The 20,908-nt window shown below is 44.8% G+C and overlaps 1 protein-coding gene and 1 long non-coding RNA gene across 3 annotated transcripts in view; one reads left to right on the top strand and one right to left on the bottom strand.

The window, feature by feature from the left end:
• LOC143935528 (transcription factor CP2-like protein 1) overlaps window positions 1–20,908 on the bottom strand; it is a 416,417-nt gene that overhangs the window by 162,890 nt on the left and 232,619 nt on the right. For both annotated transcript variants that reach the window (XM_077459472.1, XM_077459470.1), the window contains exons 5-6: window positions 8,554–8,660; window positions 8,279–8,431 (exon numbers count right to left, since the gene is read on the bottom strand). In XM_077459472.1, the coding sequence (XP_077315598.1) occupies window positions 8,279–8,431; window positions 8,554–8,660 (260 nt within the window). The remainder of the gene's footprint in view (window positions 1–8,278; window positions 8,432–8,553; window positions 8,661–20,908) is intronic.
• LOC143935532 (uncharacterized) overlaps window positions 6,277–20,908 on the top strand; it is a 65,315-nt gene continuing 50,683 nt past the window's right edge. The window contains exon 1 of the long non-coding RNA XR_013263553.1: window positions 6,277–6,393. This is a non-coding gene — a long non-coding RNA (uncharacterized LOC143935532). The remainder of the gene's footprint in view (window positions 6,394–20,908) is intronic.

The raw sequence follows: 20,908 nt of genomic DNA on the forward strand, positions 1-20,908 counted from the left end.
GCAAAAAACCCCGCAAATCGCTGTAAAAAATGCCGCAAAAAACGCTGCAAAATCACTGTAAATTCGTGCAATTTTCTGCTTGAAAATGCTACGCTCAGGTGTGAATGCAGCCTAAGGCTCGGTTCACACTTATACAAATTTCCCCCCATCCAATTTGCATAGCAGGAGATTGTGACCGGCTCTCTATGGAGCTGGTTCACACATTTCTGCAGCGGCTCCGGTACAAATTGCGCAGGAGCCCTGTGCGTTTTTGGTCAGTTTCAGATGCGAATTCAGCCCAAAATTCAGGCTGAAATCGGACCTGAAGCTGAATGGAGACGTAATGGATGCTGCATATTCTAGTATGAACTTAGGCTAAATAAACATTTTGATCTTGGAATCTGATGATATGTAACAGATTCAAACTTTAATAGTATATACAGTACATATCTTCTGTCTTTTAGTCTCAGAGTGGACAAGATATTTTGTTCCCTAAACCTATAGCTGGTTATTTAGCTGCATATTGATATTCAAGAATAAAAATGTTTTTTTAAAACCAAAAAAAAACAAAACACTAAATTATACAAAATTATAAAATTTTTAGGTTTTTATCTGATTAATCGACCAACTAAATCGATTATGAAAAGAATCGTTAGTTGCAGCCCTAATACAATGTTTTAGCTAATTAAAGGAATGGAGGACCTTAGCTATGGAGAAAGACTACAGGCACTAAACTTACTCTCTCTTAAGAGGAGTCGTTTTGAGTGGAAAAAACTATTTAGTGAAAGGGAATTTAAAGAAACATTTCACTAAAGTAGCAAGAGAAGTGGTTTAACCTTAAACTGCATAGAGAGTTCTTTACTGTCAGAGCAGTAAGGATGTGGAACTCTCTTCCACAATAAGTTTTATCAGCAGGGAGTGTTGATAGTTTCAAAAAACGATTAGATGGGCAGCTCAACGACCACAACATACAGGGGTATATGCTGTATTGACATAAACACACACATCATAGGTTGAACTGGATGGACTGGTATTTTTTCAACCTCATCAACTATGTAACTATCTCCCCATCCCTGTTTTGCTGGAGGAAAATAGGGGGCTTATGGAAAAGGATATCACAGCCAACAAAGTCCTGTCGGCTATTAAACAGGCCCCATTGGGTAGGGCACCTGGTCCTGATGGCTTTAGTGCATTTATATTACAAAAAAGTTGCCCACCTATTGGCTATCTCTTTTGAAACATTACTTTCAGGCAATCCAAAAGGGGTGTTACATAGACTCTGATGCTAAAAGAGCATATATCACTTCATACCATAGCCTCATAAAGATCCGAGCGACGTGGCTAACTATAGGCCAATTTCTTTAGTCAATAACGACCTGAAGCTCTTTACGTACACTCTGACCAGGTAGGATTCCTGCCTCATAGGCAAGCAGCGGACCAAGTGTGTCAGGCAATAGATCTTATTTCAGTACTACAATCTTCCTGGGACAGGGGTGGGGTTAGACATGGGATGCTTCTATCCCTTGATATACGTAAGGATTTTGACTCCCTCTCGTGGCCTTATCTTTGTAGGATGCTGGAAAGATTGAACTTTGATCCCGAATTTATCGCCTCAATTCAACCCTATGGCACAGATATCATTTGATGGCCACAGGTCGGAACCTTTTACTATCATCTTCAGGACTCTCCAGGGATGCCCACTCTCCCCCCCCTTACTATTCATAATAGCCATGGAGACATTGGCTATTCATCAAGACTCTGATATCTTGGGGATCATGAGTGGAGACCACAACAAATGTGTTTTTTGCAGACGATTTGAGCCATGAGCGTTACCAAATGAGCAGTACAATGAAGCCTTCAGGCCCAGTACCCGTTTCTGTGGCAGACTGCATTTCTTTCTTACCTCGGGATTAAATTGCACCCCCAGATCTTGTCTCTACATAAAGCAAACTACCCGGCGTGGTTTCACAAATTCTTGGAGGACATACAAACTTGGTCCGGTGCTATCCTATCCAGGATGGGCAAAATTGCATCTGTGAAGATGATGGTATTGCCTAAAATACTATATTACTTTAGAACCCCTACCTATCCTGGGAACCGATAGAGGCATTACGGCAGTTCCAGATAAAAATCTTCAATTTTATCTGAGGCACTAAGGGCAGCAGGCTGGCTCGGACCACAATGTTTGTGTCTAAGGACCTGAGTGGTCTAACGTTCCATATTTCCGGAAATACTACATTGCAGCTCGATTACATTACAATCATTATAGACCCAGATTGGGTGTCTTTAAAGGCCCAGGCCTGTTCTCAAATGTCAATAGACTTGGTGCTCTGGACCGTTCAAAACATAGAAAGGCTATCTTATGCACTACACGTTCCCATTCTGTTAGCTTATGGGACTCGACTTGCAGACAATGTGCCCTATGCTCCCCTCACTCCCCTGTGGCACCCCTCTTTAACAATCCTCAATTTCCACTAGATATGACCCCTCTTTTGCTGGTGGAGGAACAAGGAACTCTATTGCATTAGACATTATCTTGACCATAGAGTTATACGGCCCTCTTCGTATTTTGTGCAGGATCTGCAGTTGCCCCTTCTGAGAATTTCTGCCTACAACAAATACATAGTATTATATTTACATAACAAATACAAATACTTAGGTTCTTTACAAAAGAATGGCTCTGATCTTATAGTCGAACACAGTTTGAAAACAGATGCATATAGGAGACTTTTCAGAGGGGTTGTATCTCCATGTTGTACAAATCCTTTGTTTCCCCCCTGGTCCAAACTTCCTTATCAAATAGCTTGGGAGAGGGATCTGGGCATTGCCCTTGAGGTGGAGGATTGGCGATCCTCGACTGCACGCATTCATAAGGGTATAATAAATGTTGTCCTGATTGAAGCAGGGTATAACGTGATTGAGCAATGGTACCTTGTGCCTGAACGCCTCTTCAAAATGTATCCGGACTCATAACCCTCCTGCTTTAGGGGCTGTGGTCAGGTGTGCTCGGCCCTACATATATGGTGAACTTGCCCTGAGGTCCATCATTTCTGGATAAGGGTTCATTCCTTAATTCATTCAGTTACTATAGTTAACATTACTAAAGTCTCTTGCATAGCCTTGCTTAACGAACCTGTTGAGAATATCCCAACGTCCACACAGACTCTAATTTATTATATGTTCTTGGCAGCTAAAACATCCATCGCTACTGCTTGGAAAAGTCCAGTGATTGATTTAGTTTTAATGAAGTGAAAACTAACCTGGATCATGTGTCTTATGGGAAAACCGGCCCCTCTTTGAAAAAGTGTGGACCCCTTGGCTTTGTTACCTGCAGGTGCCGAACACTTAGGATTGATATTGTATCAGTGCTGGGTTGGATTCCTGGACAGGTGTGGTCTTGCTTGTTTTTTTGTTTTTTTTGGGGTAGGATAAATATGTCTAGTGTTGGATGACACAATGGTCACTATGTTTGTTGAGAGGTTGGTTGGTATGGACATGCCCGGGCAGCTGCTCACACTGACCCTCAAACACTTTTAACCAACAAGGCAACAGATTTGGACTATACCGGTACTAGGTAATTAACAAAACTAGTTAAAATTAGTACAATTTAATAAAGGCAAAGAAGAACAATTACAGACAAAAGTACATTAAAATATACTCATATGTACACCACAATTTATGAATTCCTAATGGGTCAGTCCCAAGAAAATTTCAAAGGAAAGGGGGTGCATGGAGTTTCCTCGACTAGTTTTGTGGGGGAGCCTGCTTCATCAGGAAGAGGATGATCTATGAAAAACTGTTACATTTAATAAATCATACAAAAAAAAAAAAGAGAACAATATCATCGAAAGGGTTCATTTACAATATACAAACATTTTTATGAAAAATAAGGAGATCAGCTCACCCCCATAATAGAAACAGGGTGCAGAAAGGAGGACCAGTTATTTCCCCTGGTGGCGGACATGGGGGATTGGTTGGACAAGCTCTAATTGAAAAAAAATAACTCTTTATTAAAAGTAATGGTGTACACATGCTGTATCGATAAAGTTTTACAACATGATGTAACTAGGTGGCCAAACACCAATAAGTGAACGTGATAACAGAGAAGGGGAGGAACCAAAACTGAAAAAGGGGGGGGGGGACAAGGGAAAAAGGAAGGGGAAAGCGAGGAATGATAGGCGGAAAAAAACGAGAGTGAAAGAGGGAAGGGAAGATAGTGAAGATACCTCTTTCACTCTAGTTTTTTTCCCCTATCATTCCTCGCTTTCCCCCCCCCCCTCTTTTCTTTCCTTTTCCCCCCGTTCTCTCCCTATACCCTTGTCTCCCCCCTTTTTTTTTATTCCCCCCTTTTTCAGTTTTGGTTCCTCCCCTTCTCTGTTATCACTTATCTGTAACCAATCCCCCATGTCCGCCACCAGGGGAAATAACTGGTCCTCCTGTCTGCACCCTGTTTCTATTATGGGGGTGAGCTGATCTCCTTATTTTTCATAAAAATGTTTGTATATTGTAAATTAACCCTTTCGATGATATTGTGGTCTTTTTTTGTATGATTTATTAAATGTAAAATTTTTTCATAGATCATCCTCCTCCTGATGAAGCGGGCTCCCCTGCGAAACTAGTAGAGGAAACTCCGTACATTCCCTTTCCTCTGAAATTTTCTCTGGACTGACCCGTTAGGAATTCATGAATTGTGGTGTACATATGAGTATATTTTAATGTACTTTTGTCTGTAATTGTTCTCCTTTGCCTTTATTAAATTGTACTAATTTTAACTAGTTTGTTTTGTTAATTACCTAGTACTGGTATAGTCCAAATCTGTTGCCTTGTTGGTTAAAAGTGTTTGAGGGTCAGTGTGAGCAGCTGCCCAGGCATTTCTATACCAACCAACCTCTCTCCATTATGAACCATGAATGATGGCACTTGTATTTCATTTCTAATCACTGGTAACTTGAGGCTATACTCACCTATTGTCACTATGTTTGTTACAATTCCATTTTTATGTCTATAGCTTTCCTCGGTGGTTGGGTGGGTGGGTGCTGTCCTGCTTGACCCCTCTGCTGAAGGTACAAAGTTGGCCTGATGTAAGGCCCACAGGCTGTTTGACCCGGTAGTGGACTATAAACAAATATGTTTCTCATAGGAGACAGCGCTACTACCTATACAGAAGTGGTGTCCGGCTGGAGGCCTTCCCCTGTATAGCTGTCTGCCTATAGAAATCGGAGTCTGCCAATTAGCATTGCATCTGCTTAAGGGTGTCCTAGCCCTAAGCCTCTCTCCCACAGTTCTGTTAACAGACAATAAATCTCTTCTGCATTCAAAAAGTGTCTTGCGCCCATTAGTCCATCTTGTATCACACTCACCAAACCCCTCTACAAAGACGGATGTCAGCTGTCCCTGAATCTAGAGGTCACCCTTGGGCCTTTGGAGGTGCGGGACCTTGCTACACTTAAAACATGCTATCTTTGATGACTTCTTGTTTACTGTCAATAGAGCATTTTGCACGCTTTTGTATTACATTATAAAGTTTTAATGCAATTCTGAAAATTGAATAAAAAGATTGAAACATTAAAGCTCTCAGTTGTCTTGGTTGACCTGGATATAAAAGAATAATTTTTATTTATTTGTTTTGCTTGCCTGGAAATTTTAGTTTAATTCATTGCAGGCCAGTACATGCATTATTATTTCCCTTTATAATATCACTGTGTTATTAAGGCTACATTCACACAGGCAGCCAAGGATTCATAGGTTTCTGAGTTCAGAGGCAGCTAAATGTTGCTAGACAGTCAGAACTCCACAGAAACGCTGACCCTGAATGCTGTGTCCAGGAGATGGCCAAAGACTATATTAGCATATAGTCATTGGGAAACAATGTGCCTCTTACAGTGCTGGTCAGAATCTTGACTCTGCCAAGTGGTTATATCCCTAAAACTTTGCAGGCATCAAATGGGAGGTCAATTCGCTACAGTTCAAGCAACCCCTGGAGGGACCCTGGTTGAGAATGGCTGCTTTAGCCAGTAAGAAGTGGGTATTTAAAAAAAAAAACCTTCATTTAAAAAAGGGAGCTGCTCTCTCAAAGTGATATATTAACCAAATATAAATACAAACAAATATAAATAAATGAATAAAAATTATGACAAGTCCCAATAAGTGAATCATGTAACATATATAAAGTCCTTCAGTTGACAGTGAAACCTTGAAAATTCCTCCAATAGAAAATAAACAGCAAAAGTTGGTGACTTTCCCTACCTTTTTTCTGGGCTCTTTTAGATCACGAGTGGGTCTACAAGCCGTGCCTCTGACCACCTTCAAGATTAACGGTCTACTGCGTCATATGGCTCGACCAGACATCTGAAGTCCCAGGAGGAAAAGGCCCTGGCTGGGTATTAGTCACAAGTGTTAAAGCTTGTGCACCTGGTAAGCATGCACCCTTTGTGGTGGTGGATTCACTTTGTCTGTCCTTAAAGTGGTTGTAAGCCCTCCCCCCACAACTTTGTCCCATGTAAATCAGCATAAAAAACCCTAATGAACACTGCTTGTAGATATCTCCTTACTTGCTTAGTATTAGAAGCGTTGGATTGAGAAGGAGGCTAGGTTAGGTTAGGTTAGGCTAGGCTAGGTTAACAGTACAGGAAGTGCTCAATGTAAGGGCGGAAATACACTCCACTGTGGACTCAGAAAACAATACTAACAAGCCTAACCCCTGGAAACAATTTTTTTTAAAGTTTCTTTAAACAGTAAGTAATAAGCGATTTGGGCTGGATTACAGTGGCTATAGTCTGATAATTACTTATTATAATTGACTAAATGAAGAGACGCATCAGAGTGGGAGAGTTTACTTCCTCTATAAAAGTCATACATTTTTCACCAATTTTTGCTGTTTGTTTATTTTCCATTTGAGGAATTTTCAAGGTTTCACTGTCCACTGGAAGACTTTATATATGTCACCTGATTCACTTATTTGGACTTGTTATCATTTTCATTTATTTATTTATATTTGTTTGTATTCATATTTGGTTAATATGTCACTTTGAGAGCGTAGCTCCCTTTTTTTTATTTATCTTTGTGTGTATTTCACTTTTAGTTGCAGCTAGAGTCATTAGGTTTGTATACAGCGCAGTCTTTTTTCTTACATTCATTTAACCACTTGCCGACCAGCCGCCGTCATTATACTGCAGCAGGTCAGCACGATCCCACAAACTGTGGTAGCTGTACATTGTCTCCTTTATGCGGGATAGCAGGTGCGCGTGCCCGCTGCATGGCGGGGTTGCCGATGCTTGTGGCCGGTGGTCGTGCGCGATCTTTGGCATGAGAGGAAGAACAGGGACATGTATGTTTAAACACACAAATCTCTGTTCTGAGAGGAGAGGCAGATCATGAGTTCCTAATAGCTAGGAACCATGATCTGTCATCTCCTATAGTCAGTCCCCTCCCCCCGCAGATAGAACACACAGTCAGGGAACACAGTTAACTCCTTAACTGCCCCTAGTGTTAACCCCTTCTCTGCCAGTGACATTTACACAGTAATCAGTGCATTTTTATAGCACTGATCACTGTATAATTGTCAATGGTTTCAAAAATATGTCAAAAGTGTCCAATGTGTCCGCCATAATGTCGCAGTCCCGATAAAAATCGCAGATTGATGCCATTACTAGTAAAAAAAAAAATGCCATAAATCTATCCCCTATTTTGTAGACGCTATAACTTTTGAACAAAACCAATCAATACACTCTTATTGTGATTTTTATTACCAAAAATATGTAAAAGAATACTTATCAGCCTAAACTGAGGAAAAAAATAGCTTTTTTTTTTTTAAAAAAATGGGGATATTTATTATAGCAAAAAGTATTGTTTTTTTTTTCAAAATTGTCACTCTTTTTGTTTATAGAGCAAAAAATAAAAACCGATTATCAAATACCACCTAAAGAAAGCTCTATTTGTGGGGAAAAAAAGGACCTCAATTTTGTTTGGGTACAGCATCGCGCGACTGCGAAATTGTCAGTTAAAGCAACGCAGTGTCACAAAAAATGGCCTGGTCATTGAGCAGCCAACTCTTCCAGGGCTGAAATGGTTAAAACAATTCCAAGTGAATGTTTACCATATTCTACTGTACTTAGATCTTTTTTATTTTTTTATTTAGTGCTCGTTTTAAGAGCAGGTAGCCGTAATCAGAAGGTGCAATAGATTTAAACTGCCAACTATCCCTTTTTGCGGAAAAAGCCCAATGTTTTCTCTCTGGCCCTGCTGCTCTAGGCTCTGGCCATCAAGTATCTTAGAAAAATACAGCCCTGCATATAAGCACCTTGAACACTTTGACTTGACAACTACATGAGTAGAGATGTTCTGTAAAACTTCCATGAGAGTCTGGTTTGTACGTATCCACCTGAATTCGAAATGGGGCACCCTTTTCTCCTCCATTCTTTCTCTGAGTAAATTCTGTACTGATACAATGTACCTAAAAAAAAAAAAAAAAAGACACAAAGCTTTGTCTCACAATATGTTACAGTTTCATGAAAACCAACAAGGCCCAGCAGATCTTCAAGACATCATTGTGGCCAAATAGTATTTTTTTCTTACCTGTATAAAAACAGATGTTCTCTTACTGGGATCCCACAAGAATTCAATGATGTTCAAAGTGCCAGGATGTGCAACAGGGTCTATCACACCCACAGAAAGTGGGACATCTGCAACATATTAGGAATATAGTTCAATGTGCGTGGTGAGGGTTTAGAACCACTGTCTGGTTTTTACTGCAGTCCGTCTTACCCATTAGGGAGATTTGCCCTCTCTAATTTTTTTGATAACTAATGTCATTAGGTTAAAACTGAGGGATAAATACGAAATTTTGAGTTGCCCCAGAACAGGAATAGAGAGGAAAATCACCAAAATCGTACAATGGGGACGCTTGTTCCCATCCCAACTGTCTAATAGGGGACCTTCCTAACATGGGAGAAATATCATCTCACCTCTAGTTCAGTCTACAGGACAGGAAGTTAAAGGAAATCTTCCAAATGGGACACAGATGGTAAAAAGCTGACAGCAGTTTGAACCCTCCCCTTTTGGCTTAAGATATACTTTTATTCTCTTGGGTATACATCTAACAGTTTGATGCATCTTGGATGTCTAATGCTACGTACACACGACCGGACTTTCTGGCAGAAAAGGTCAGACGGAATCAATCCTATCGGGAAGACCGCCCATCTATATGCTATTCCGATGGACCAAAAATGATGCAAGGGCAGCTATTGAAATTCCTTTTTCTAGTACCGTCGTACGTCAATGCGTTCTAAACAAACGGACTTTAGTATGATCATCTGTAGACAAGTCAGTTTCAGCAAAATTCAGTCGTAAAGAACGTCAGAGTTTATTCTGATGGAAAAACTCGAATGTTTAAAGTGGACTTTAAAGGTATGGCAATACCACATGTGTGAGACTTTTACAGTGTGGCCACATACAGTGGCCCAACATGCAGGGAGCGCCATCAGGCGTTCTGGAGCACCCAGGCCAATTCTGACATTTCTCTCCTACGTGTAAAAATCATAATTTACTTGCTAGAAAATTACATAGAACCCCAAAACATTAGATATTTTTTTTAGCGAAGACCCTAGAGAATACAATGCTGGTCGTTGCGCAGCAATTTTTCGAATGCTTTTTTTTTGGGAAAAACAAAACAATAAAGTTAGCCCAATTTTTGCATAATGTGAAAGATGAAGTTACGCCGAGTAAATAGATACCTAACATGTCACTCTTCAAAATTGCACACGCTTGTGGAATGACGCCAAACGTTGCTAATTAAAAATCCCCATAGGCGACGCTTTACATTTTTTTACTGGTTGCATGTTTTGAGTTACAGAGGATGTCTAGGGCTAGAATTATTGCTCTCACTCTAACATTCGCAGCGATACCTCACATGTGTGGTTTTTCATATGTGGGCGGGACTTACGTATGCGTTCGCTTCTGCATGCGAACACATGGGGACAGGGGCGCTTTAAAAAAAAAAAATTTTATTGTTCATTTTACTTTATTTATTTTAGTTTTATATTTTTTCCCCAAAAATAAATTTTTTGATCACTTTTATTCCTATTGCAAGGATTGTAAACATCCCTTGTAATAGGAATATGGCATGACAGGTCCTCTTTACAGTGAGATATGGGGTCAATAAGACCCCACATCTCACCTCTAAGCTGGGAAGCCTGAAATAAAAAAATAAAAAAGGATTCTGGCTTTGATCGTATTGGCGAATCTGTAGAAGCACCGGAGGGCGGCGGGAGGGGGGGGTGTCTATGGCTGGGTATTGCAGGGTATCACCGAGTATGGCTGGGTATTGCAGGGTATAACCGAGTATGGCTGGGTATCTACGGGTATGGCAATTTATGGCAGGGTATTGCAGAGTATTGGCAGGGTATTGCAGAGTATTGGCTGGATTTGTACTGCAGAGTATTGGCGGGTATTGCAGACAATTGGCGGGTACTGCAGAGAATTGGCAGGGAATTGAAGGGTTAAATTTCGGTGAGCAGTGATGTGGGCACTGCAGTTGCAGCCCCAGGGGGGCACGCGAGAGCAGAATTCTGGGAGGACGTCATATGACGGCCTCTCAGATTTAAACAACCGCCCTGTAGCCGTCATTCGGCTATGGGCCGGTTGTTAAGTGGTTAAACATGGTGCCGGAACAGTGCTCTGGGTGGGCCTGGTTTAAACTGGCTCTTAGTATAGTTTCATTGCTAATAATTTCTGGAGAGCTAAAGCACACCAGCCGCTGGTTTTTAATATCCAATAAGGGCTACAGCAATGAAAACACCCCACCAAAAATCTTTGACAGTCACTTCTCGCTTTCACAGAGCCCCACTTTGTGTATCACTTGCATAGTGCCTATAATTTAAGGCTCAACTCCTACAAAAAAACATATTTTTTTTGATAGAATAGTGAGGGGTTGGAACTTTTCATTGCTGTCTGATTCCACTGAGAATACTTCCCCTCATTTGTTGCCTTGCGACAACAGGACAAGAAACAAGGGCACAGATTTTTGTTTTTTGCACTGTTCCCTTATGTGTCAACGATTGGTACTGCCCTCCAAACGTGACAGGGGGGGTCATTTTTGCCATGCAGGGGTACACCTCTGTCTGCTGCCTTTGCAGCTTAAGAGGGAGCTGATGGGGGACAGTAAAAACTTGTCTTAACCACATGTTTAACTGCCCCCCAACACCGAATGTAAATCTAGCGTAAAACATATGGTCATAGGCATACAGGTTAATGACAAGTCCAGGGAAGCGTGTCCCATAATGCATTTGGCACCCATTCTCAAAACTAAGTAATTATAATGTAGGAGTATGACAATCAAGAGTAAGGCTTGATTCACACTAATGCGTTTTTTGATGCATTTTGGAGAAATGCAGTGAAATTTTTTATGGAACTATGGAACATGTTCACATCAATGCGTTTTTGTGCCTCTGCGTTTTTTGAAAGGGTCGAGGACTTTTTTCCCACAAAATGCAGCGTTTTGCATGTAATAGAATTCAATGAACCCACATCCAAAACGCAAGTACTTGCTTTTTTCCCATGACTTTGCTGCAATTTGCGTTTTTTTATTTCTTTTTTTTACACTGTATATAGCTGGTTACTAAGGAGGGGGCCGGGAAGCTGGCCGCCGTGTCCTTAACAACCAATGAGTCATCAGCTGTCAGCTGGCTTCCCCCGCTCAATGTAAAAAAAATTGTGGAAAAAAAACAGCATGCCCCCCCCCCAGGTCTTTGGGTCTAGTATGGATTTGGAGGGACCCCCACACACCAACATTTTTTAAAAATGGAGTGGGAGTCCCCCCAAAATCCATACCAGACCGTTATCCGAGCATGCAGCCCAACAGGTCAGGAAAGGGAGGGGACAAGCGAGCGAACTCCCTCCCCCGAACCATACCAGTCTTCATGCCCTCAACATGGGGGATGGATGCTTTGGGGCAAGGGGGTTCTGCGCCCCCCCCACCCCAAAGCACCTTGCCCCCATGTTGATGGGGACAAGGGCCTCTTCCCAACAACCCTTGCCGGGTGGGTGTCAGGGTCTGCGGGCAGGGAGCTTATCAGAATCTGGAAGCCCCCTTTAACAAGCGGGCCCACACCCCCCCCCCATGTGAATTAGTATGGGGTACATTGTATCCCTACCCATTCACAAAAAAAGGGTAGTGTTAAAAAATACAGTAGATAGTTTTTGACAAGTCTTTAATTAAAAATCTTCTTCTTCTTCTCCGCTTCTTCCTTCGGTCTTCCTCCATCTTCTCCCGCGTCTTCATCCTCCGATGTTCTCCTTCTCCCGCCTTCTTTGTCCGGTGTTCTTCTTCCTCTGCCGCCGCTCCCGCCGTCAACCCTCCTCCGATGCAGCGTCCAGCTGATCTGTCAGCACCGATACCCTGCATTTCTTAATTAACTATGGGGCGTGGCAATCGGCTTACGTTATTTGGAGGCCACACCCCCTTGTGACATCCCCACCCGGGGCATGATGGATCCGTGACATTACAAGGGGGCATGGCCTCCAGATGATGCAATGCGATTGCCACGTCCCCATCATTATTTAAGAAATGCAGGACATCGGTGCCAACAGATCAGTGGGACACAGAATCAGAGGAGGGTCGTCGGCTGGAGCAGTGGCAGAGGAAGAAGAACACCAGACAAAGAAGACAGAAGAAGAGCGGAAGAAGAAGTAGGGGAGAAGGAGAAGACGGGAGGATGAAGATGCGGGAGAAGATGGAGGAAGACCAGAGGAAGAAGTGGAGAAGAAGAAGATTTTTAATAAAAGACTTGTCAAAAACTGTCTGTATTTTTTAACACACTTTTTTTTTTGTGAATGGATAGGGGTACAATGTACCCCATACTCATTCACATGGTGGGGCAGGATCTGGGGGCCCCCTTGTTAAAGGGGGCTTCCAGATTCTGATAAGCCCCCCGCCCGCAGACCCTGACAACCACAGGCAAGGGTTGTCGGGAAGAGGCAGAGCCCCCCCTGCCCCAAAGCACTCATCCCCCCATGTTGAGGGCATGCGGCCTGGTATGGTTCGGCGGGGGGGGGGTGCTCACTCGTCCCCTCCCTTTCCTGACCTGTCAGGCTGCATGCTCGGATAAAGGTCTGGTATGGATTTTGGAGGGGGGGGCTCACGCCATTTTTTTACATTTTGGTGTGAGGGTCCTCTCCGAATCCATACTAGACCCCAGGTCCAGGAATGGACCTGGGGGGGGGGCCCACTCAGTTTTTTCTCTTGATACAGTGTAAAAAAAAAACAACAACAAAAATGCAAAACGCAAATTGCGGTAAAATCACTGTAAAAACGCGTGTCCAAAAACGCGTGTCCAAAAACGCGGTAAGCACCGCAGAAACACTCAAAAACAACATGCATAGATGTGCATCGAGTCTAAGACCTCACCTGGAATTTGCAGTTCAGTTTTGGCCACCAGTTCACAAAAAGGATATCGGAAAACTGCAGAGTGCAGAGTGCAGAGAAGGGCAATTGAGCTGATAAGACATGGAGCAGCCATTGCTAGATTAGCATCTATGCGGTTGATGTGGGTTTCAGGCGCATTTTACAGTGTGTTTGCATTTTTAAGCCTGTGTTTTTGCATGCAGCTTTCATGCATTTTGCAGGGGGGGGGGTTTCTCTTTAAAAAAAAATCGAATAGTTGGTGGTTGATCACGTTGTACCCCTACCTATTCACCCAAAAAAAGTGTAAAAAGTGAATAGGAAGGGAAAAAAAACAAAAAAAAACAAACAAACAAACAACAACAACCTCTGCTCCCGCCTCTCCGTCTGACAGTTCTTAAATAGGTAAAGGGCAGGGCCACCCGATGACAAGGCGGAGGACAGAGGAGCAGGCAGGCGACAGGTTCAGAGATTTGTTTTTTATTTTTTCGGAGCCCGCAGTGCAGCAGGTGTCGTAATGGACAATGGATCTACACCGGGGGACGTGTTTTATTAATTTTTTAACCACTTGACCTCCTGGAGGTTTTACCCCCTTCCTGACCAGGCCTTTTTTGCGATTCGGCACTGTACTACTTTAATTGGTAATTACACAGTCATGCACCGCAGTACCCAACAAAATTGATGTTCCTTTTTTCACAGTAATAGAGCTTTTGGTGGGATTTTTTTTATGCGATATAAATGGCAATAAGCGTATATTGATTGGTTTACGCAAAAGTTATAGCGTCTACAAACTATGGTATATATAATCTATGCAGCCTTTACTTTGAATACCTATCACATTTCTTGAGGTGGTGCTAAAATGCCAGGGCTGTACAAACCACCCCCCCTCCAGATAACCCATTTTGAAAAGTAGACACCCCAAGGATTTTGCGAAGGGGCATGTTGAGCACATTGAATATTTTATTTTTGTCACAAGTTTTTGAAAGATGACAAAAAAATAAAATAAAAGGTGGTCACTGAAATTATCTATTGCTCACAGGCCATGGGTATATGTGGAATTAAATCTTAAAATATATTCTGCTGCTTCTCCTAAATACGGGGATACCACATGTGTGAGACTTTTGGGAGCCTTTTGGGACCAATCGCTGCCTTCAGTCTTTCATAAAAGGCGTAAATTTCTAATTTCACTTTCTCCCTTCCTATCACATCTGATATGCTAAGACTCCTGTAGGCCTATTCACTAGCACACATTTCTTTGGACATTTTGGTCACTAAATTTACAGGTACCTAGTGTCAGGAACTGCTTGAACTGCTACAAAAAAATAAATAAAAATGTACCTGCTAGTGCTAGCAGAAATCAGGCTTGATCATGCTAAAGCTACAGGATTGTGTGTCAGAAGTGATAGTGATCAACTGGCTCTGCATGGGGTGGGGGGGGGACAAAGGGGCTAAACGCAGGTGTCGGGGCTGATCCTGCTAACACTGCATTGATACTATTGGTGGACGCTGGTATAGTTATGATCTGATCAAAGATATTGATCTGTTCAGACTATACTTATAAGTGGAGGTGCATAGTTAGTATGTGTGTGTGTTACTGGCAGTCAAAGGGTTAAAATGTATTAGTGAATATGTGGCGGGAAAACTTATGCCATCTGGTATTAATGCTGATGCTAACGCATCACCCATGACTAGGGATGAGCTTCGTGTTCGAGTCGAACCCGTTTTCGACCACAACATCGTCTGTTCGCCTGTTTGGTGAATTCTGAACGTTATGGGCTGTTTGCGCTAAATTCGAGTGGTGCGTCACAGCCCATAATTCACTGGAGCACCGCAGTGCATTGCTGGCTGATGATTGGCCAAGCATGCACTATGACCCACATGCTTGTCCAATCACAGCGCCGTCTGTACAGCGAGCCATAATTGTCCAAAACCAGGGTGTCTTTGGCCAATTATGGCTTAGGGGGTTTAGTACACGCCCGACACTATATAAGGCCGCCTGCGTGGCAGCCTTGTGTAGTGTGTTCCGGCGTGCTGATAGAGAGAGAGATAGGCAGTGTCATTTCATTTCATTTGAGTTAGATAGAGCAGGCAAGAGGCGAGTCAGCTGCAGTGAGTGTATTGTGTAAATATATGCATCCTAGGTGTATATTATACACACACACACACACACACGAACACACACACACACACTGTATTCAGTTTAGTTAGATTAGTCTCTGTGTACTCTGCACAGTGTGCATTTAAAGCGACCCCAATTGCTGGTGTTCTTCTGATCCTATACTGTAGGCAGCTGTAGTAATTACAGTTGGTGTACTGTGTACGCTGCACAGTGTGCACTTAAAGCTACCCCACTTGCTGGTGTTCTCATACTAATAATACTACAGGCAGGCAGTTGATTCTGCTAGCTGCAGTATAATTAGTATATGTCCCAGCTTTGTGCAGCTACATCTCCCTGCAGGCCATTAGTATGTGTGGAAGGCCAACAAGGATAGGCAGACAGTCACGAGCCAATAAAAGAGGTCAAGTAGGCTCTGTGTCTAGAGGCAACAGTGCTGGTCGTGGACACGGTGCATCCTCATCAGCACGTGGCCTTGGGATACGTTTGTCCTTTTTTTGGCAGCCGTGTTGAGCGGCAAAATGCCGAAGACTTGGTAGAGTGGATCCTCTCTCACCCAGGCTCAGGGTACTTTTTCTGGCAAAGCAGCTGCCAACATGACCTCGTCCCTTGGCTCAGTGGCATCAGTCACTCCTTCCCTAGCCCCACCATGTCCTCCTGAGGAGTCTCCCAAACTGTTTGAGCACAGTGTTGGGCACATGCTCCAGGAAGGACAGCAATCTGGCAGTCATGTTCCCCCAGCTGCAGCATACTGCCAGGTTTGCTCCAGACATTAGGGAGGTGATGATGAGGTCACTGACTCCACGTGGATGCAAGAGAGGAGGGAGGGAGGAGGAGCCACTACATCTTTAATGAGGTAGGATGCCCTCCAGGGGCCAGCTTAAGGGCAGCACACCGACTGCATCACACCGCAGAGCTCCGCATGTACAGGGCGCTGCCTCTGCACGTTATTCCAAAAGTTCTTTGGTGTGGGCCTTTTTTGAGACGAGTGCATCAGATCGCACCACTGCTATTTGCAACATATGTCTCAAGTGTATCTCACGTGGCCAAAACATCAGCCTCTTGGGCAACACAAGCTTGACCAGACATATGTCGACCTGTAATGCAGTTCATTGGCAAGCGTACCTTGAAGACCCACACCAAAGAACAAAGACTTCTCCTTGCTCCTCGTCAGCTGGGATCTCCAACCTCACTATACCTTCAGTCCTCTCTGAAACCTGCACTGAGAGGAATGAAGGTGTAGAATTAGGTGTGTCACAGCCAAGTACTTGCGGGCAATCTGCTATCATTACACCGACGTCCGATTATACCAGGCAAATTTACCTGCCCCAGCTGCTGCTACGCCAAAAGAAGTTCACTCCCATCCATCCACATGCCCAGCGGTTGAATGCTAGCTTGGCTAAATCACTAGCCCTTCAACTGCTGCCTTTTCAGTTGGTAGACTTTGCCCCCTTCCGTGAGTTTGTGGAATGTGCGGTTCCTCAGTGACAGGTTCACAAATGCTACTTTTTCTCATGGAAGGCTACTCTCTACCGGCATGTGGAGGGCAATATCTTGGCCTCGCTGGACAGGGCGGTCAGCGGTAAGGTGCATATTACCGCTGACTCATGGTGCAGCAGGCATGGACAGAGACGTTACCTATCTTTTACGGCTCATTGGGTGACTCTGCTGGCAGCTGGGAAGGATGCAGGACAAGGTGCAGTAGTGTTGGAGGTTGTTTCGCCACCACGCCTCCAAAATGCTACTACTGGTGATTCTGACACACCTCTCTCCTCCACCTCCTCTTCTTCTTCTATGGCCTCTTCCTGTGCTTTGTCCTCGGAACCAGCGGTGCTCCATAGGCGTTCAAGAGGCTACGCACTACGAAGTACGCAGGAAAAAAGATGCCATGTGGTGCTTGCGCTGGTGTGCTTGGGGGACAGGAACCACAATGGGCCAAAGATTCTGTCAGCTCTGCAGGGGCAGGCTGAGAGGTGGTTGACGCCATGCCAGCTTAAGCCAGGAATGGTGGTTTGGGCCAATGGCACCAACCTCCTCTCCGCCCTCCGACAGGGACAACTGACCCATGTGCCCTGTTTGGCTCACGTCCTTAACTTGGTGGTGCAGCAGTTCTTGGGCAGGTACCCGGGCTTACAGGATGTCCTGAGGCAGGCCAGGAAAGTCTGTGTGCATTTCTGCTGGTCATATAATGCCAGTGCTCGGCTGGCTGACCTCCAAAAGTAATGTAACCTGCCTAAGAACCGCCTAATCTGTGACATGCCCACCAGGTGGAACTCAGAACTGACCATGCTGCAGTGGCTGCACACGCAGCAGAGGGCCATCAATGAGTACCTGTGCGACTATGGCACCAGGAGAGTGTCAGGGGAGCTTGTTTTTTTCCCCACGCCAGTGGGCCATGATCAGGGATGCATGCACTGTCCTGTCACCATTTGAGGAGACCGAGAGGATGGTGAGCAGTAACAGTGCATGCATCAGTGACACTGTCCCTCTTGTCCACGTGTTGGAGCACACTCTGTGTGGAATAATGGACAGGGCACTTGAGGCAAAACACAGGCAGGATGGGGAAGATTTCCTTACCTCTCAAGGCCCCCTTTATCCAGACTGTTCCTGCTGGCACTGATCACACAGGAAGAGGATGAGGAGGAGGAGGATTGTGTCAGCATGGAGGTGGGGCCTAGCACTCAGCATCAGCAGCAGTCTTTTAGGGATCATTTACAGTCCCAAGAAACCCGTGGACTTGTACATGGTTGGGAGGAGGTGGCTGCGGATCATGTCATCCTTACTGACCCAGAGGACTCCGGACCGAATGCCTTAGCTAACTTACACTGCATGGCCTCCCTGATCCTCCCTGATCCTGCAAAGCCTGCGGAAGGATCCTCATATTCGTCAGATCAAGGAGAGGGATCATTACTGGCTGGCAACCCTCCTTGATCCACGTTACAAGGGTAAGGTTTCGGACCTTATCTTGTCATCGCAGAGGGAGCAGAAGAAACATCTTCGGGAGGCCTTGCAGAAAGGTCTGTGCAATGCGTTCCCGGAGACTGGGAGGTTACAAATTCCTGGTCCTGGACAACGTGTTGCTGAGGCTTTGGTCAGTCACAGAAGGAGCCATGGAAAAGGCGGCCGCCTGACCGATGCTTACAGACAATTTAATCTGCAGCCCCAAGGTATGATCGGTTCCAGCAGCCATCTCCAGCGTCTGATTTACATGGTGCAGGAATACCAAGGGGCAAGATCAGACTTGGAGACCTTTCCCACCGAAAATCTTCTGGCTTACTGGGTCTTGAGGATGGATCACTGGCCAGAGCTTGTACAGTATGCAATTGAGCTACTGGCCTGTCCTGCATCCAGCGTTCTTTTTGAACATTCAGGAGTGCTGGATCACAGGGTGCGCCTGTCCACCGACTCAGTTGATCGACTGACCTTCATAAAAATGAATCAGTCTTGGATCACCACCAGCTACCAAGCACCTGATGCTGATGTAACCGAATATTTTTTTTTTCAAATTTCAGATCCCTTCAAGACTGCCTATGCTGATGCTGAGTGACTATCCTCTTCCTCCTCAATGGTTATGCTGATAGCTTGTAAGAACATTTTTGGTTCTGGGCGCCGCCACCAGTGGCTAAGGCCCAATTTTTCAGCCCCTATTTAACAGGGGCGTGTAATTACAATTTTTGATGCAATACTTTGCAGCAGGGCTCATTCCTGCCCTCCAACTAGAGTTTCTGTGAGGTGTTGCAGTATTGTGGCACCAGTGCCTAAGGCCCAATTTTTATGCCCCTGTTCAACGGGGACATGTAATTACAATTCTTGATCTAATATTTCACCGCAGGGCCCATTTCTGCGCCCACCAAGAGTAACTGTGAGGACTTACAGTGTTGTGGCACCACCACCACCAAAGGCACAATATTTCTACCACTGTTCAACAATGGCATGTAATTACAATTCTTGATATAATAGTTCACAACAGGGCATTCCAGCACCCACCAAGAGTAACTTTGAGTGCATACATTGTTGTGGCAACACCAACACCTTAGGCCCAAATTTATACAGAGCATATATAGCAGGCCCCTACTTTCAAACATCCAACTTACAAACATCTCCTACTTGCAAACAGAAGGAGACAACAGGAAGTAAGATGAAATCTACCCCTAGGAAGGGAAATTCTCTCCTGTAAGAGTTGATATGGGAAAAAAATGTGTCTCCTCTTCACTGATGCTTTATCACTAATCCTTGTTTCACTAAAAACCCAAAATTTTCAAAAAACATTTTTCATTGGGACAGAAAGTGAGGTGAAATCTCACAGGTGCACAAACAGCAAAAACAAAAAAAAAATGTTACAGGGGTGGTAACCCTTCCCATGTTTTCCAAAAAGCTTAAAAATAGATTTTTAGACTGGAGCTACACTTTAAAAATGTACCATTTCAAAATTACAAACAGATTCTACTGAACAACAAACCTACAGTCAGAGGTGTAACTAGAAACCTCAGGGCCCCGATGCAAGAAATCAGGAAGGGCCCCCCCCCCCCCCAAAAAAAGCATGATTTTGATACTATTTTTTTTCCACTGTACAACAAAGTAAAACATTTGTGTGCAGCCTGTGTCCCAAGTGAAACCTGTGTCACCAGTGCAGTGGTGGTACTGGAGGGGGGTGGCGGTGGTACTGGAGGGGGATGGTGGTCCTGGAGGTGGGTGGCGGTGGTGGTACTGGAGGGGGGTGGCGGTGGTACTGGAGGGGGATGGTGGTCCTGGGTGGGGTGGCGGTGGTACTGGAGGTGCTGGCGGTGGTACTGGAGGTGGGTGGTGGTGGTGGTACTGAAGGGGGGCTGGTGGTGGTACTGGAGGTGGGTGGCGGTGGTGGTACTGGAGGGGGATAGTGGTCCTGGAGAGGGATGGCGGTGGTACTGGTGGGGGATGGTGGTCCTGGAGAGGGGTAGCGGTGGTACTGGAGGTGGGTGGTGGTGGTACTGGAGGTGGGTGGCGATGGCGGTACTGGAGAGGAGTGGCGGTCCTGGAGAGGGGTGGCGGTGGTACTGGAGGTGGGTGGCAGTGGTACTGGAGGGTGGGTGGTGGTACTGGAGGAGGGTGGCGATGGTACTGGAGAGGCATGGTGGTCCTGGAGAGGGGTGGCGGTGGTACTGGAGGTGGGTGGCATGGTGGTGGTACTGGAGAGGGGGTGGTGGTGGTACTGGAGGAGGGGTAGTGGTGGTACTGGAGGGGGTGGCGGTGGTACTGGAGGGGGTGGCGTTGGTACTGGAGGGGGGGTGGCGGTGGTCCTAGGGGGTGGTGGTGGTACTGAAGGTGGGTGGCACGGTGGTGGTACTGGAGAGGGGGTGGTGGTGGTGGTACTAGAGGAGGGGTGGTTGTGGTCCTGGAGGTGGGTGGTGGTGGTACTGAAGGTGGGTGGCATGGTGGTG

The sequence above is a fragment of the Lithobates pipiens genome, unplaced genomic scaffold, assembly GCF_037356315.1.
Source record: "Lithobates pipiens isolate NorthernLeopardFrog02 unplaced genomic scaffold, aLitPip1_a1.2 Scaffold_28, whole genome shotgun sequence".
In the NCBI taxonomy this organism is placed as follows: Eukaryota; Metazoa; Chordata; class Amphibia; order Anura; family Ranidae; genus Lithobates; species Lithobates pipiens.